Here is a 19,097-nt window from a genome sequence, read left to right as displayed (position 1 = left end):
AATAAGTTGGGTAAAAATCAAATGAATTTTTTTCACAAATGTTGGAAAATTTTGGTACCCATGGCTGGACCAATTCTGAAATCATCAAGGTATTATAAATAAATTTAAATAATGTGGGACCAACCCAACTAACTAATACAGTTGACACGATGTCCTTCAATTTCAGCTTATGAAAGGGACCGATTCTCGATCAAACACTTTGTATACTTTTATCAAATTTTCAAAAGAGAAGGCCGTCCTAAGTTTTAGTTAGATAACAAAAAAAAAAAATTAAATTATACAAATGCTAACAACAGGAGATTTTAGATTCCTTTCCTCTTTGGTTCCAATGCTCCGACTATTACAGCTGAATCATCTGTTACCTTTGATGATTATGCCCATTCTGATCCGGCTGAGAGGATTGATCAATAACGACACACGTCATCATTCCTGGTGCTGCCATGCTTGCAGGACCCTCTGTTACTACAATTCGCGCACCCCTATTCTCTTGTGCTTCCAGCCCTAAATCTGCCTCATTCTCAACAACACCATTCTCCGTTTGAATAGTACGAAGAAATCCCTGCATCCGCAACAGATAGCTATGCCCAGAAGGCTGTGTCTGTCGCATGTAGCGAGTAGTTGTGACAACACTGTCAGACGCTCGCCCTGAATCTTCTCTTAGATTGGAAAGAGCACTCAGATCCAGGTTAGGAAAGACGGAGCAACGGCAACGGGGACACTTGACATTCAGCCGAAGCCACTCATCTATGCATTCCACATGGAAATTGTGAGCACAAGGAAGGCCCCGGACCTGACACCACAAATAATAAAAAGATCACCCACAAATGAGAAATTAAATTTCCTTCTAGCTAGGAATGTTCTCTTTCAACAAGTACTCCCATACGATTATGAATGAGATCGTATTCAACGGGTCAGGAATGTAACATTTTAGACATAAATTCCATTGACTAGAATCCTGAAACAAATTTAATCAAGATACCGCACTGGGTCATCAACTCAATGGTACTGTTCATCAAACTTCGCTTTAAAAAAAAAAAAAGATGGAACCTAAATACTACAAGGATATCATCATCTTAGCCAATGGCTCAATGGTAGAAGACGTCATCAAAATGAGCAATTCTCACTTTCATTATGTATGCTGTGAACCATACTGGGAGGTACTATTACAATCTCAAGATTTCAAGTCTCTTAAGTGCAGGAGCATCATCAAGTAGTAATATTCACCACTACGTATTAAATGACACTCAAAAATAAACAACTGACACATTATCGAAGAAAAGAATAAACAGCTAATGCCTGGTTCTACTTACCTCATTCCCTACACGAAACTCCTCAAGGCAGATTGGGCATTCACTGCAATCAGTTGGAACAGACTTCAAGCTGAACTTTGGAAGTTCCTGAATAAGTGCTTCCACTGCTTCCCTCTGTACAGCAAAGATGAAAAAAAATTAAATCTCCGTGTTGACGGGAATGATTCAAGCAGTAGAGATGAACAGAAGAACAAGATAAATCAGTAATTAACATGTCTCTTTGTATTCAGACAAGAGTTGGAGCCAGCACAATAGATTTCAGTCAGAGAAAATGATAAAAACGGTTGAAAATATTGAATGATAAAAAGTACACTTCAACCATAGGTACATGAATAAACAAATATCACACTCAACAGGGATAGACTTTAGCATCAACACCACAGAAAAATAATTTAGATAGAAATCCAATACCACAAAATCGAAGGACATACTGGTTTTATTAAGAGTACAAAACTTACCCATCCAATTAGGATCAACACAGAATCAACTTAGCAGATAAAGAAACTAATCATGCTTTCTGAAAGCCTTTTATAAGAAAACTTACCTTTTCATTGATAGACATCAAAGATCTCAACAACATAAGAGCAGAATAACCAGCTTGAAGAGGCAGGGCAAATAATTTTAATTATGATAAAGGTCTAAGATGCATCACATACCGTGAAGCTTACAGCTTGTAAACCATGTACAGCATTAGAATCCCTAGGCATGATCATAATATAGAGGGATACACAAAGAATTGTACATAGCCCTCAATGACAATTTACCTGAGTTGTAGTAAGGTAGAGACCAGGATGATACGCAGTGTCTTGCCCAATTCCTCTCATCTCCTGGCCAGCAGCTTCAAATGCCCAAACAGGTACCCGAACCATGTCAACCAAAACCTGCAAGGGAAAGGAACGTCACTCACTCTCCTGTCTTTTTAGAGAACTTCTAAATTACACTGTTAAGTGTCGTATATTGCTTTTACAAGCCTTACACATATCTGGATATCCATCTCATACATCAATTAATAAATGCTGCAGGTCTAGGTTCTGCAGTACATAGAAAATGAGGTTAACTACATTTCTGAAGGGTTGAGAGGACCAAGGCAGAATGCCAGCATTGGCCACTTGAATGCCTAATCAAGGCTCAATCAACCCAGGTAACAAAATCTCTCTACAAGTCAAACAACAAAATCTCATTCTTAAGAACCACTTGATCAGCAGAGCCAAAACCTTTACAATGACATCAACCATGACTTTCATCCATTGCCACTTTTAGAAAGTCAAGTTCAACATCAACTTTGTCTTTTCAGTGTAATTCAACTTTGTCAACTTTTGCAGAAAGAGATGCAAAACTGATGTTAGAGTTCATTTGGTTCTAACTAGTATCTAGCAGACTAAGGCCCGTCTCTTTATCCACCTGCGAGGATTGCATACAAATTAAAGAAGATCGACTAGGCTAACGAAGAATGAGAGGACCATTCTTAGATCAAAACAGAGTTTCTTCGTTTGGCAACCCTGTCATGAAACTCGCTTCTGTTTTAAATGCTTTTCACAATGAGAACAAGATTTCATTAAGAAGTCTTTTATCTCACAGGAGGCTCTCTATAGCTCTTCTCTCTCAATAAAACTCTCACCATTTGTCTTGAAAGATAAACTTCTCACCATTTGAAATAAAAATCCATTGCAAAGAGGGTAGGACAAGAAGCAACAAATGGAGCAGCTCATGCAGAGGAAAAGAGAGAGAAGATAAGCTAGCAAGAAGAAACCAAATAGAACCATATGGAACTCTTATTATACAGAAGAGACCTTCCCGCAACAAGCTGTTCTTGGGAAGATTACTCCTAGCCAATTAGGAGTGTGGCTCCATAAGATTGTCTTTGGTCCACATAGGTTCACTATCAAATCATATGTCATGGAACAGTTGAGGACCTCCAATTACTCACAAGCCAACACAATGTTAAATCAAATCAACAAATGTAGTTCACTATGGCATAGCCAACAGTAAGGTATGTGAAGAGAAGCCGCTTTGCACAAGTGTTCATGAATCCTACTACTATATGTAAGCTTCACACTGTCAAAAGTAATTTTAATAAATAGAAGTAATAGTCCAAAATCTAAGGGTGACCTTCTTCCCCAACAAGGAAGATAAAATAAACATACATAACACATAAGAAAGAGAGGGGGGGGGGGGGGGGGGGGGGGAGGGAAGAGAGAGAACTTCTCCAGCTAGTAGTAAACCAAAATGAAATTTCTCAGAAGATGGTACCACATCCTTACAAATTAAAATAACAAACATCATAAAAAACAAGTAATAGCAATAATCCACACTTTTGAGACACACTGATCATCAGGCAATGACAGCCAATATTCAGGAAGCAACAAAAGCACAACAACTTACATTGATATAATAGTTGTGATTACACATAATAATGTTGGCAAATGTCAAGTGCTCTTCATGAATATTCGCATTCACACACACAAGTACCAAACACACCCATAAGACGGGAACTTAAAGAACCCAAACCCCCATGTGGCTATTGAACCAAAGGCTCAAAGCACATAGAGACTATTAAGTAGAATGCTCAAAGAATGAGTCATCATGAATCATAGCTCCGTTTCATGTACATGACTTCAACCCTCAGTCTTGGTCATAGAAATGGTCATTATGAACCATAGCTGCTTTATGCCCATGGACTTACCCTTTGCCTCATAAAAAACTTCTTTTAAGTACTGAAAAAGGAATTTACTGAAACTGTACATACCCAACATCAAGCATCAATTGATAAGAAGAATGCAGGCACCTTTAGAAATTACTAAAGTTAGTCATGCAAGTAATGACTAAGAACTTAAATCTATTTTTGCAGATTCCCTTTCACATTAATCTTATTAGAAATCCTGCTCACTATCAAAAACCTCGACTTATTATGAACAGAAATTTTCATGTTGGATAAAAAGTAAATCACTCTAACAACAGATAAGAACCCAAGACATGGAAAGGTAGAGCTCACCCCATACTCTGAAATAGGAATCCCCTGTTGGGCACGTTGTAGGAGTGCATTCCTCCGAACCCGCCACTACAGAAGAAAAGACACAACAGCCTTTCAAATCTATGGCAGAATATATGGACTGTTTGAGGACCCCAGTAAATAACATCTCGAAAATGAAACAAGAGGGAAGAAAACTCAGGGAACTGAAAAGTGCAGTAAAGCACAGACAGGCATTATTATCTATAGATATACAAACAGAAAACAGATTATAAGGGTGTGGAATAAGACATTAAAAAAATAGTATTAAAAAAAAAGAGCAGCATACAAAGCATGTCCTCATTCAAAGCAAAATATGAAACATGATACAGATTAATATAATGGCCTTATCCAACATAAAGGTTTTTTTGAAATCCAACATAAAGGTTTTAGGGTCTTGATCATGCTGAAATAGGCTTATGAATGATGCCAGGTGTTTGAAACTCTGTGTAGACTAAACAATGCTAAGTATCATTGTCATAACATAGGCAAGATAAGGCTAAGGACTAAATAATTTACCCTTATAAACCTCAAACAGCAAATATAGGACTGAAGATATAGAGAATTTACCTTCCAAAAGAAAAAAAATAAAGGGAACACCAGATCTAGACTTCAACAACTAATTTTGGTTTGTTAGGTAAATATGATCACTCAAAAAGCTAGTATGCATGTCAAGTGAGATTTTTAAAACATGACTTATGTTAGCTACCAATACCATTTTATTTTATTTTAGTAGTAATATTATAAGTAATTCTATTTTTTAGGATTTGGGTGAATAGTAGAGGAGATGAGCATGCAGGTCAGGATGCAGGGGTAGTTTAGGCATTAGCTATTTAATTGAGTTAGAGATTAACTGTAAGGGGCATCCACTTGTCAGTAGACCTCACTGAGTTGTAGAGTCCTAGCAAGAAATAAAAGCTCAAAGATGACCAAGGTGGAGGCAGCTTGGCACCCCACAAAATTGTTTTCTGCTGTTCCACTCTTTTGTGATTGTCACCAAATTCCGTCCTCAACCCTAATTCACGCCAACACGCCTCCATTACCAAAGCATCTCTACAAGCTCAACAAACTGATTCTAGCTTAGACTGAGGTCTGTAACAACTACAATGTGTCTTTTCAGAAAAAGAAAAAGCATGACAACCATTAAAGATACCAAAAGCACCATGACTCATGCAGACTCTAAAACTTAAAAACACCTAATATAAATCACAATGGAAATACCTACCTCTTCAAAATATGTGGCATCCTCCCTCTAGAAGGCCTTTTTCTTCTTTTCTTTTTTTAATAGTCTCACTCTATATGTTACTGCTGACTTCTGGCACAAAAAGGTAAGACAGATCTCTTTCTTCATCCAACTCAGGGCCATTCAAGCCATATGAGTCTTGAGATGCTAGTTGCCGATAAAATTCACAAGTTGAGAATCTTGTGATTGGAAATTTTGGCAATAGCATGTGATGCAAACCACTAGCCGATAAAATTCAATAATCTCCTTGTTACCCCCAATTGTCCATTTATGTTGTAGATTAATTGTTCTTCTGTTTTCCAACAATCCACCACCCCTTAATGGGCTCCATGTTTTTCGTGACCATTGCTCTAGGCCCATTCTCATTGAGGGAGACTCAAAGGTGGTGATCGGCTGGTGTGAAAACTCCTCGCCACCTCCGTGGCACCATTGGGACACCTTTTTTGAAATTATGGAAATTGTCAATTTATTAGACTTTTTTGGTCTCTCATTCTGAGATCAACAAATTATGTGGCTGATGTTTTAGCCAAGTAGGGAGCTTCCTTGCAATCTCTTGTTGTTAGGAGTTAGCTCCTCCTTTTTGGTACTAGTAATAAAATCACCTTTCATCAATTATAGACAAAAAATTATTTCAATAATGTGAATACTTACTTGAAGATATTAAACATTGAGAGAAGCTTAAAAGATTCTATGACACAATCACGCCATGATATAGGAGCTTTATTGAATTAACATACTGTCAAATTTTATTTGGTCTTTTAAAAAAGTGATAGATACCTTTCCCATAGAGATGCAAGCAATTCCGACAAGTCCACAATAACTGAAAAGCAACCATATAAGGAAACCCCATTTTTGACCTTCCTTGGGCAACTACAAGAATTCAATTATATAAAGATAAGCAGCTGCAACAATTTTAAATATGACCATTCAAAGTTTGTTAATGAGGATGTCAAAAAAAATAAGGATAACTTATGAAAATTAAAACCGAAACTTACACAGCCTCTAGCACTCGTGAACCACAGTGTACCAATCACAGTCCAAGCCCATAAAAAAGGATACAGGAGTAAAGAAAGGGCTGACAGAACCACAATTCTACCATAGAAACGAGCATATCGCTGCTGCCACCCTAAATCCCTATAATCATGTACAATTTCAAAACAAAACAACATTGTTTAGCCTTGACAAGTAAGAGGTGCCTATCAGAACACAAGTAACAGAACGAGTTAGACAAATGCCTGATTCCAGACAATTTTAGCAATAACATTACAAGAAAATTATCAGATATTCTATAAAAGAAGCTTGCTGATAATTACTCTAATTAGTTACATAATCTGCGATACTATTCATTGATACTGGAAACAATTTTGTCTTTTTATAATTCAAAAAATGACAATTCTGTCTGATTTAGGAGTGAGATACTGAGACAATTCTTTCTTAGTAACTCAATGCCTGACAGATATAAAAACAATAAGTTGGTCATACTTCAGCTGTTCCAAACCAAATTTGCACAGACTCACAGGTACATGAATCTGAAACCATGCATGTTTAAACATTTTAATCTAGATCAAGACTCTCTCACCTTTCTATTCAGTTTCAAGATTTTTCCCATTTGCCCCTCCATATTTATAACCATGGTGATCTAGTTAGGATGAACCCTGTTAAAAGGTATAATTAGATTTTATATTTGTCTAAGAAAGTGTTTTCTACTTAGTAACTGAATTTCTAGCGTTGATGGACCGCAGGGACAGGGATGTAATTTTTTATATTGTTTAAGTCATAAATAGGAAAAAGGGTTTGTAAAGCCTACAAATTCAGCATGGTATAAAAGCAGCTTGTGTATATGGGTTGAGGCTCAGTGTGTGCTTCTTAGGTTATTTGTGTTGTGTGGGCTCATGAGGTAAAAGCCACGTTGTTTGTATGTTGTGGACAAATCGCGGACACTTTATGTATAAGTCTAGACGTGAGGGAGAATGTTAAAAGGCAAAAAAATCCCACATTGAGAGGTGTTAAGAAAAATGATTGGGTTGTAAGAGTAATAGGCCTACTAAGTAGTTAGTCAATTTGTGATGGAATCGGGTTCATTTCAACAGTGATATTAGAGCGGGTAAGGTTCTGAGATGGAAAAGCAAAAGGTGGAGAAGAAAAAAAAATGAAGAAAAAGAAATTTTTTATCCCTTGAGTTCCTATTCCCCATACCCATTTTTTTTAAAATTCGCACTATTATACCACATTTTCATTATTCAAATAATATATTGCTGGAAAAATCTTTGAGTCTAGTTTCCAACTCAAATTGAATTTTGGCAATAAAAGTTTCCTATAAAGAGAAATCAACATCTGAAGCAGCAAAGGTCAGATATCAGGAAGGTTTGGAACGACCTCAAAAAGCTCCAATTTGCGGGATGATTTGTGCCATCAAGAATAAGACCTCAAATAGAGAATTATATGTGAAAAGAAAGATCTATGAGTCTCCCCTCCTCCTTCTGCACTGCCATCCGCTACTTAGTTGGTGATGGATCCAGCCTATGTTTTTGGACTACCTAGTGGTCGAGTGACGGCCCTATTGCCTCATCCTTCCCCCTGCTTCTCCAGCTCACCACCTGTCGTGATCTCTCTGTTGCCAACGCTTGGGGAAACAGCTCTTGGGATCTTCGTCTGAGAGGCGGCCTCACCGACAAGGAGGCCATTGCCACTTGCAACTTGATTGACAGGCTTGGCAGTATTAAGCTTCGTGCTCGGGTGGCCGACCGGATGATCTGGCTTCTTGATGACAGCGATCGTTTTTTCTGTTTCCTCGGCTTATTGTCTCCTTATGGGCTGGACCAGGACCCCCGCCCCTCACCCGGCTGCCATTTCTTGACGTCTCTTGGCTCCTCCCAAGGTGAGATTCTTCCTCTAGAGCGTCTCCCGCAATAGAATCCTCACTGCTGACAATCTGATCCAGTGTGGCAATACCTCTTCTAATCCACTTTGCCCTTTATGTAGGCTAGAGAATGAGACTACTAGCCACTTCCTCCTGCACTGCATTTTTGCCAGGCAAATTTGGACTTCTCTGATTGACAGTATGGGCCTCTAGTTTTTCACCCCTCACGGCCTGAGCACCATGTGCCGCTACCCCTCCGGGGCTCGCCTGCCCAGCTTAGGCAAACTCCTTTTATCAACTTGTGTTGCTTATATCCCTTGGTGCCTCTAGAAGGAGAGGAACTCCCGGCCTTTTGATTGTGTATTCTGCTCTGCTATTGAGATTATTTGTACTATTACGGGCCTCATCTCCACCTGGATCCACACTCGGACAGAATTTACTTGTCTTTCATGTACCCCTCTCCGCACCAACTAGAAGGTAAGTGCTCAGATGTTCGTTCCTTCTACCCCCCACCAGGTGGCCGTTTGAATGCCTCCCCTTGCCAGTCACTTCAAGCTCAACTTTGATGGCAGTGCTCTTAGGGAATCCTGGGATGGTGGGCCTTGGTGGGGTGATCTCCAATCCCGGAGGTTCAGCTATTATCTTTTACTTTGGTCCTCTTAGCATTGTAGACTCGACTACGACAGAACTCTCGAGACTTCTCCACAGCCTCTGCATTTTTCAAAATCATTTCAACAGTCTGCTTATTGTGGAAGGGTGTTGATTTCCAAGACTCCATGGATTTTAGAGATCCATTGGGAGAAAACAAGAGGAAGAAGAAGTTATGAACTTGATGCCCTAACCCTTCCCCTGAAGCTCAATTTATAGAGTAGTGATTCTAAAATATTACAATAATACCCCTAAAACTTTAACCTAATTACATCAATGTCATCTCTATGAGATGACTCTTTATTTACCACCATGCCATCATTGTATGGGTCTATGGGCCTTCTCCTTAGTCTATGGGCCTTGAGCCCATCTTCCACATCTATTGGATGTGTGGGCCTTCCTTGGTCTTGTGGGCTTGAGCCCATCTTCCACACACATGAACTTGTGGGCCTTCCTTGGCCATGTGGGCTTGGGCCCATCTTCCAACAAAGGGAACTCGAAGGTGGTCATTGGATGGTGCTCCACCGCCTCCTTCCCTCCATGGTGCCATTGGCAACATTTCTTGATATTATGGATATTGTCTCCTCTATTTCCTACACTTAGTCTCATATACTTAAATCAACCAATTCGGCTACTGACTCTTGTGCTAAATTGGGTCCCTCCCTTCAATCTCTGGTTGTAAGGGTAGACCTCCCTTTGATGTTTTTTTCTAATTTATTTTGAAATAAAATTATCACCGTTTCAAAAAAAAAAAAAGATCTATAAGTATATTTCTAACCCAAAAACCGTTTCTCAATCCGATTTTTCTAGTGAGAGATATCAACATTGGAAGAAGGAAAGGTCAAGTAGATGCCTATTACATGCGGAAATCTGAATTTTAAGCCCCATTTTTTTCCTTTTTTTTTTTTGAGTTGTTATTTTTATCTTTGCCAAGTCTCCTATTTGTTTTCAAACTCTAGTGCAAGACTCTACCAACATGACTCCTTTTTGCAAGATTTTCTTTTTTTCGAAGTTTTCTAATCAAATTTGGAATCTATTTCAAGAAAGCTTCCCATTTTGATACTTACAGCAATGTCCAAGCGTGGTAGTCTATTTTTTGGAAACTATTTCAAATTTTCTCTAGTCCCAACAAGTTGGCATATGTTGTTGTTTTATTTGTTTTTGCATACCTCTTTAACAAGATTAGTGAAAATGAAGACCTCACACACAAACAACCTTCGTGCCTCTCCAACAGGAAAACTTAGCACGCCAATAGAGAAGCAATTAACATTCCTTAACGAGGGGGAATGTGAAGTGAGAAAAAACACCTTATAGAGCCTAGTTGTTTGTATGTTGTGGATACATCGTCTGTGGGGTTGAGTCGAGTTCCATCCCAAAATGACTAGCCACTCGGGAGGTTTATTGCTCAACTTTATAACACAATCATTTTTCTTAACACTTCTCAATGTGGGACTTTTTCCCACTCAATACTCCCCCTCACACCTAGGCTTACATATAACAGGTTTGCGACGTGTTCAAAACACACAAAACATGGCTCTTATATCATGGAAGCCACAAAAAAACTAGGCCTCAGTCCACGCACACAACCTGCTCTGATACCACTGTTGGGTTGAGTTAGGATCCATCCCAAAATGACTAGGCACTTACGAGGCCTATTGCTCAACCTTATAACTCAATCACTTATCTTAAGATTTCTCAATGTGAGATTTTCCCTACTTCAATCCCCCTTTTAAAGAACATCAACTACTGCTCTATCCATGCCGAATGCTAAATTAGTCTATTTTTTTTGGCATAGACGTTGCATAATGCACTTCCTTTTGTCTAAAGTTTCTAAATTTAAATAGTAGGTTTTGGAAGTATGAGTGTTGCATTATGCACCTCCTCCTGTCTGAAGTATGAGTGCTACTACTTTTTTTATATATCTTTGAGTTTCTTTGATATTTCTTCAATTGGTCATTATTTTTATCACTTTGGAGCAATGCCTATAGACCCACTAGCTGCAAAGATCAAGAGTATGCCCAAATTCCAACTTGAGTCGAAGTCTTTTTATTTTTCACCCAAGTGGTGATTTTTTTCTAATCTACCCTTAAAAAATGAGTACTCTTTTTCATGTCCTGAAATTGGATTTCTCTTCCGCCTTTGAAATTGAGTGGAGTTCTTTCTAGGCTTTGACCTTTTTTTACTAGTGTACGGAGTTTTGTCGTTTGGCTAAAGTGTTTTTTCTTCTCCCAAATTTGTTGCATCCAAGTTGGGTCTTTGTGTCCTTTTAATCTTCAGCTTGAGAGGTAAAAGTAGAAAAAGAAATACGAGAATGAGGTATTTGGTATAAGCCTACCATGAAAAAAAAATTTGGTGACCAACAATGAAGAATTCCACAAATTGTAGTTAGGAACATCCAAGTAAGTGGAGAATGGAATATGAAAAATTTGCAGCAAAGATATTGAAGGTTGAAGACCATAGAAGCCACATAGTCCTGAGTTTCTTCAAGACCAATTCTGTGTTGAAAAATAACTTTTTGTGTTTTCTTTTTATGCTTGTGGGACTGAGACAAATTTGTAAGAAATTGAAGCTATATAGTCCACCTTGAGGGGGAGTATTAGAAGTTATAATTAGGTTTTACTTATTTTCTAGGCAAATATTTTCTACTTAGAAACTGAATTCTTAGGGATTAAGGGTTGCAGGGATATGGATATAATTTTTTATAATGGTAAAGTTATAAATAGGGAAGAAGGGTCTGCAAACTATAATGCCTCCCATCTTTTTCTTCCTACAAAATTTAACAAACCCTAAATTTGTTATACTCATCACCCACAATTCCTATAATTGGAAGTTGGAATAAGCCATGTTGCAAACCTGGCTTCCCACTAGCATGCCAAGACATGCTCCAGCTACTCACAACTTAACATTATGACCTGGTCCAACCAAAAGACATGCTACTCGTTTTTTGGAAAAAAAAATGCAAGCAAGGTTTAGACCAGATTGCTCCAGAAGTGTGCCAAATAAGGGGAAGGAATCCTGCTGCAGAGCATGCTTGTGATGACTACGACACTCAAGCAGCAGTAGCAGCAATGGCGGTAGCAAAGAAATCTTATTTTCTCAATCATCCACAAACCCCAACACATATCAGCATCATCACAGCCTTGCTCCTACCGAGTATGGGTAGGCTACATGAATCCCCCCCCCCCCCCCCCCCCCCATTCCATTTTGCTCTATAACTTGCTACTCCATTTGGTTGGTCAAATTTCTTCAAACCTTTCTTCATTACTTTCGTTCATTTATATTGAACCTTCTATTAATTTGCTGTTCTCAGTTCATCAATCAATATTGGCAAAACCCTTCTTCCCGCAGAAAACATGCAAGAACAATCTCAAACAACTCTTTCCTATCCTCTCAGCTATCAGTGCCAATCTTAAATAATCACTTATATATCAATTCAAAATTTGCCTATCCTACTCTTATAATACATCTACCACAACATTCTCACTTGTGACAAGTTCATCTTTTGTACATTAACTGAAATTCTGTAGATGTGAAAGACCAAGCCAACTTGGAGGTTCGACCAGATATTTCTTCAAATTACCGATCTCATTACTGAAAAACAATGCTCATGGGAGCAAATCCTACTTAGCAAAACTGAATAGCATCAGCCAGCTAAGGAAGTCAGAAATTTGCAACAGCTTGCTGTGAATTTGATTCCTACTAATAGATTATTATTTTTTTTGCTGTTTTTGTACTTATCTTTTGTTTATTGCATATTTCACAACATTAAAAGAAACTCTGCAAAAAAAATATGCATATAACCATTGATAAAAAGAAAAATAGGCTAACAACCATCAAGGGTGAATAGCAGAGTAACGCTACAGTTCTATATGAAACCCATGAAATATCTGACCTACCCTATGGAGAACACTCAGTTTCAACCTTCCAAACAGTAGTTCCATCCAGTTGAACCTAGGTTGACACAACCCATTGCACAACTGGGTACGTAACAGCTGAATAACTCAGACTCAAGGAACAAAAATCCAGTTGAAGCAATTAGTTCGAACATGAACTGTTGGACCAGGAAGGTGAGGAGAACAATTGTTGGCCCCAGAGAGGAAGCGAGAAAGAAGAGAACCACAATTCTATTTCTCTAACAGCTTTTTATGATGAAATTGCCGGTTGAAATAGTGGGCCTCAACTATTGAACCAGTTTGATCCAAGCCCATCACCCTGCCAGCTTGATGCCTTGATCATGTTTCAAAATATAGCTCATAACAAATGTTTTAAACAACTGACCGAACATTAACAAGAAAGAGATCCAGCCACTCCAGTGTACCATTAGGCAGAAATAGTAAATTCGAATCTTCATAAGGTCCAATGAATACAGTTCTTTTAAAAAAACGGTGCAAATTTTATTAAAAGGAAAGCCGAACAGCAACAAGAGAAAACCCAATTACCAGAACCACAGACCCCAAACGGAAGGGCCAGCAAAAATCCAGAGGAGCCCAACAACAGGCAGCCAATTAGAGACAAGGAAAATCTGTGATAATAACTAAATTGGAAGGAGATGACTTAATCTGGCAACTTGGTAAGTGGACTTGTTAGCTTCCCGGGCACATGATGAACCAATTACGAATATAGTTCTATCTCACCAAGTATATTATTTAGGAGAAGTTTAAAAAATGAAAAAAATACACAGGAAAACCAAAAGGAACCTTACAAGCCCAGTCCAGCAGCAAGTCCATTGTCTACAAACATTAGCAGACGAAAAACAAAGACAGCTGTATAATCAACCTGTTGCAAAACAGAAGCATCATGCTGAGTGACAATTAGTTTCATCTATTGAAACCACCAAGATGTATATAGGGTTCAGGAAACTCACTACAATCCATATGTGCAGAGGATATGTACAAAGATGATAATGCTTCCAGTTGATTGCAACAATTATTCTGATGGTAAACTTGTCAAAGACTACATGGACACAAAGTTAGCTTCAAAAGTTCAACAAGCTATTCAAGAAGTTTAGGGGACCGGCAAAATTCATACCGTAGGCTCACTAAATGAATCCTAACTTGTAAAGTTTACGTATAAACTGAAACAAAGGAAAGCACCTAGTTCAGTCCCCAAGATCTAATGTATTAAATCTTTTCAAGCATAATAGTCCTTCAGCATTGGAACTCATCTTATCAATCAGATCCTAATTCTTTATCCTATTTCATCCTTCAGGTCTGCACACATATAGGTCACATAAACTTTACATACATAGCCTACCTCCAACACAGAGACAGTCAAACAGTAAAATCCCTTTTTTTTGTTTGACAAGAAGGTTTATCCTATACTAAAACAAGCAAATTCCACTTTTAGTTTACAAGAGAGTAATTTTCTTTGGAAATTCATAAATAAAATGTTACAAGCTTGAAATTTCTCATGATAACACTTAAGCAACATCTGTTCATCATTAAAGTAAGGCCAGGTCCATTTCAATAAACATAAAAAGTTGGGCCATATGGGTTGTTCCTTAGTGTTAGACCAAGTCCAAACATACTGTCTTAAAGGGAAATAGTGCAATTTCAACAACAAATCCATAGATCCCTGAGAAGATTTGATATGTTGTTCCACATAGGAACAATATAGGATTGGTTAAGTGAATCCTAGGAAAACAAACCCAACAGGAAAATATAAAGAAGTTCATACCCTTTTACAATGACAATAAAAAAGAAAATAAAACCATAGACATACAAAATGCAAAATGGAGCATATAGATGACATGACTGAACGATCATCAATCACATGGTAAGAACTCCAATACAATGTTACATGCTTCAATTTTGGTCAGATGGCACTGCCATAGCACCCAAATGCTGTGTCAACTGTGTTGATTCAGGCAAATCAATAGCGTTTTCCACACACAGATCAAGGGCCCTAGCAAATTGTCTCCCACCTCTGCATCAATAGAATATATGCACCTGTTCTATACGAGAAATAAATCTTTGTAACCCAACCTATGGTACAGGCATCAGGCCGGGCTAGTGTAGAATTTGATAAATTAAAAAGCTTATATTTCTGCATTTCATCAACTCTAGTACTTTTAACATGTTGGGTAGGTATCTAACAGTCTCTTGCTAATAAAGAGAACCACTTCTTTTTGGAGGCTGTTGATTTTCCTACACCCAACATTGAAGCACTACTTTATGATAAGGGTGTTCAACCTCAAACATAGGATGATTGCCATTGAGGTCATGTAAACGTAGCAAACCAGACATTTTTCATAGCTTCATCATTCCCTTCTGATGAGCACCCATCCCTGAATCTGTCAATCTGTCAATCTGCTTCCACCTTTCACAATAATTCACCAAAAATTCAAAAAATAAAATAAAAAGAAAAATATCTGCAGCAACCTCAATGAAATTCCTCTCTCCCTGCACCCCATTACATGATGAACCACATTGTACAGCCTAGGAATGTAATAAAGCATATGTCCATGATGTTTTCTCCACCTTAGAATCTTAAGGGGAGTGAAGGCAAAACCCAAGCATTGAAGAGGGATGCACATGCATCTCCCCTCCACGCTCACCATGAAGTCATCATGAGGCCTTTAGTCTTGTTCTAGAACAAGAGGCTAGCTGTTATGGGGATATCAGATTTGGTGCATTCTTCAAGGAGTTTTGAGTTAACTATGGGCATTTGACTACCGGTTTGTTTTTTAAGACGAACTAGTGTGACAATGTAGCCATATGATTTATGTTATCTATTGATGGGAACAATTGTTCATCTTTTGCATAAAGTGAAGCATGCACCGTTGCCACGTGCAGAGTGGCTATGGTTTTCTATCACAATGGGCCTTCCTTTTTTTTTTTTGATAAAATAGGCCGCCCTTTAATGGTTCTATCATCAGATGTCAAGATGCGCTGCAGATAAGAATCAACAAGGAGGTTATCAAACAAACACCTTCTATGAATTGGTAGCCCAGAAGCAAAAACTAAAAAGTTTAGAGATCTTCCGGTTGTTAGTGGAATTGGTTAGTGAGAATAATCTCCCCCGTAGGTTAAAGTCAAGAAATATCTTATTGTTATTAATTCAGAAAAGACCTCTTGACTTTGGCTATTCATTTTAAAATGAACCTTAAACCAACTTTAACACCGATGACAAACAAAGTTCAATTTCTAAGGGGGGCTCTGGCTAAAGGATTGATCGGTATTTCTAGGGAGCCTTTGTCAATCCAACCATCGCAGACAACCAATCCATTCAATCAAGTCAACATCTGAGTGTTGCAGCAATATAACCAACTTAAAACTCCAAACAGGTGTTACTGGATTTGAACCTCTAAACATATGACCAGTGATCCTCTAGCCATGTCCACCTTTATGTGGGGCCTACATGTTTACATGCCAATCGTTTTCAATCTTCTTCCTGTCTCTCAAGACTCATTGTTACAAATCTATTATTCCTCCATGAGGGGATGGCCTGGACTCAGTTTAACAGTAGGGGGCAGCTCACCTAGCCTAATTCCATTAAAGAGAAGTTGTAATTCAATTGTCATCTTCAAAGTTTCAAACTAATAGGATTTCATTGAGTCAACTTTCAACTTCAACAGTGGCGTAGGAGCCACTTATACTCTTCACGCGTCTGCAACTTCCAAATTTATGCTTTTGAACTCCTTTTTGGTGGTAAATGTTGTAAATGTAATGGATAAATCAGTATCCTATGGCTTAAAATGTTTTATTGTAAGAGGTACTATTATGTCTCTCTTGTATAGCCTAATATGTTGTGTCTTGTACATTCCGCTGTTTTACACCTTGCACTTGTTTAATATGTCTCACCCTCTCACCTAGCAAAAATAAAAAATTTATAAAGCTAGAACAGATGAAAAGAAGAGTGGAGGACAGGTCCTAAAATGTAAGGAGGAATCAATAGATTGAAAAAGTATACTTCAACCGAATGATTTAACTGCAAATCAAGTAATTATTTAATGAAGGGTTTGAATTTCTGTCTGTCCGAACTTCATTGCGTAAAATACAGTTCCCTAGCTTAATTTTGTACATTTTTAGCTAGAATGTTAACACACGCTAGGAATCTCGACATACATTGTTGACATAATTGAGTCATCAGAAAATCGATCATGTTCTCGCTACAAGAGAAGATTAGCAGAAAAAAGAAAGAATGTGACAAAAGAAATAAAAAAATGAAAAACAGTGCAAGGATACACACTCGTCGCGAGCATAGACAGAAAAAAACCATCATACCTGCAAGGAAAACAGATATTACCAAATTAGAAAGAAAAAACAAAAGGTAAATTAAAGCAGCATGTTCTATAAATCGCGTACTTAAACTATGCAACGACTGTCAGAACATAAAGACAGTAAAAGAGAAATTGGACTTACCACTTAAAATCAACGCCTCTGATTGCCATGATATAGTTCCTTCATCTAAAACCCTAAATTCACTCGAAGAAGAAACATGTTCTAAACTCGCAACAAATGGTTGACGGATTCAGCCACTGATCGTAGAAGAATGAAAGCTCAACACGAGCACCTTTGACTCGATTTCAGGCGATGAATGCATCGATCGAGAAGTGAAAGCCGTAAGTGAAAAGCAGATAACCGACAAGACGAACTGACGTAGTACACGAAACACTCTAATGGATCTAGTTTCGGTAGTGAGACCCCCGAACGCAGCCACGGTACACAGCTTCGCTGTCCGGGGGGGACCATTACACCCTTATTTAACGACGTTTTTGCTTGATGGATGTCAGGTCTATGGTCTATTATATTTATGATAATCATGCCCACTTCCAACCAATTTTTTAGAATTTTGTTTTTTATTTAAATATATATATATATATAGATAGTAATCAAGGTCATCTCATAGCAAGTGGATATGCACTTGGTATGTCCCTCCTATATGTTACAAATAGGGTAGTATAAACACAATAAAGTATAGTAAAATGCATCCCTTCCAAGTGTTGAATGGCAAGGTGGAGAGGGATAAGTTAGCCTTTTGTAAATTAGAAAGTCAATAACCCAATGAAAGAGTTAGTTTATAGTGTTCATGTAATGTAATTACAAGTCATATGAATTTTTTTATTATTTTAACTTGAATAAAGATTAATTCAAGTAAACCTAATCAGGTGAATAGGTTTATACAAATTTATGAACTTTAAAATAATCTAGCACAATCACATCCACAACACCAAGATTTATCGTGATTTATTTCAGATTGCTATTCCACTCTCATGGATCTCTTGTCCTGGAGTTAAATGATATACTATGAAAAGCCAAATGATATCTATAAATCAGAACCGGACAAGTTCAATTACAACAGCCGCCTTCAACACTCAAGGATTTATGGTTAGGAAACTCTAGCACAAAATCGAGAACAACAACACTTGTTTACACAGAAACTTACAACAACAACAACACTTGCTCACACTGAGACTAATGCAGCAACAATACTTGCTCACAAAGAGCCTTGTGGCAACAACAATACCTGCCCACTAAGAAACTTATGGTTAGGGGTGGCAACAAACTGCATTGGTTTGTGAATAGTTCGACCTCGTCTTGGTCCTAACTTGATTTGGTTCAAACTTTCTTGATTTTGAATCAAATTTGAGATCGGGTTCACGCTCGTTTAAGTAAACGAGCGAAATTCAAATGAACAGTGGTTCTACTCACAAGCTCACGAGCCGACTCGTTTACTTAAACCTCAGCGTGAATCAAGGATTCAAGATATTGGGGATTCAGAAGGTCGTTCTTCGAGATAATAGGGTAGTCAATAGTTGTGCATGACTCGTCCACCTTTTTGGACTCCGCTTTTCCCTAACCAGTAACCACTCGCCAATAACCACATAATAAGAGTCTTTTGCTACAAACTACCCTATTCTTAAAGGGATTTCCATATTTCAATGTATTTCATACATGTTTTTGCCATGTTCTTCTTTAGTATCGTTAATGTTTTCATTGCTCAACCGATTTTGGTTGCTGATTTAAGTGTTGCCGACGGAAGCCATGAACAGACCAAAGGTAAGCTAATCTTTTCCAATTTGATTCT

At 38.0% G+C, this 19,097-nt stretch overlaps 1 protein-coding gene across 1 annotated transcript; it reads right to left on the bottom strand.

The window, feature by feature from the left end:
- Positions 1 to 183: 183 nt before the first annotated feature.
- Positions 184 to 17,710, bottom strand: LOC137937714 (E3 ubiquitin-protein ligase SIS3-like). The gene is made up of 10 exons (XM_068782841.1): positions 17,432 to 17,710; positions 17,255 to 17,293; positions 13,933 to 13,999; positions 13,771 to 13,844; positions 6,556 to 6,694; positions 6,338 to 6,430; positions 4,303 to 4,368; positions 2,075 to 2,191; positions 1,311 to 1,424; positions 184 to 790 (listed from the first exon to the last, which is right to left on the bottom strand). Exons 1-10 carry the CDS (start codon positions 17,458 to 17,460, stop codon positions 359 to 361), a joined length of 1,170 nt encoding a protein of 389 aa, XP_068638942.1. The 5' UTR covers positions 17,461 to 17,710; the 3' UTR covers positions 184 to 358.
- Positions 17,711 to 19,097: the final 1,387 nt, after the last annotated feature.

This window comes from Aristolochia californica, unplaced genomic scaffold (assembly GCF_029961685.1).
Source record: "Aristolochia californica isolate CCGP_79_NKW_82.1479 unplaced genomic scaffold, dmAriCali1.0.hap1 SCAF_7, whole genome shotgun sequence".
NCBI lineage: Eukaryota > Viridiplantae > Streptophyta > Magnoliopsida > Piperales > Aristolochiaceae > Aristolochia > Aristolochia californica.
Note: the sequence above shows the minus strand (reverse complement) of the source record. Positions and strands in the feature narration are given on the sequence as shown.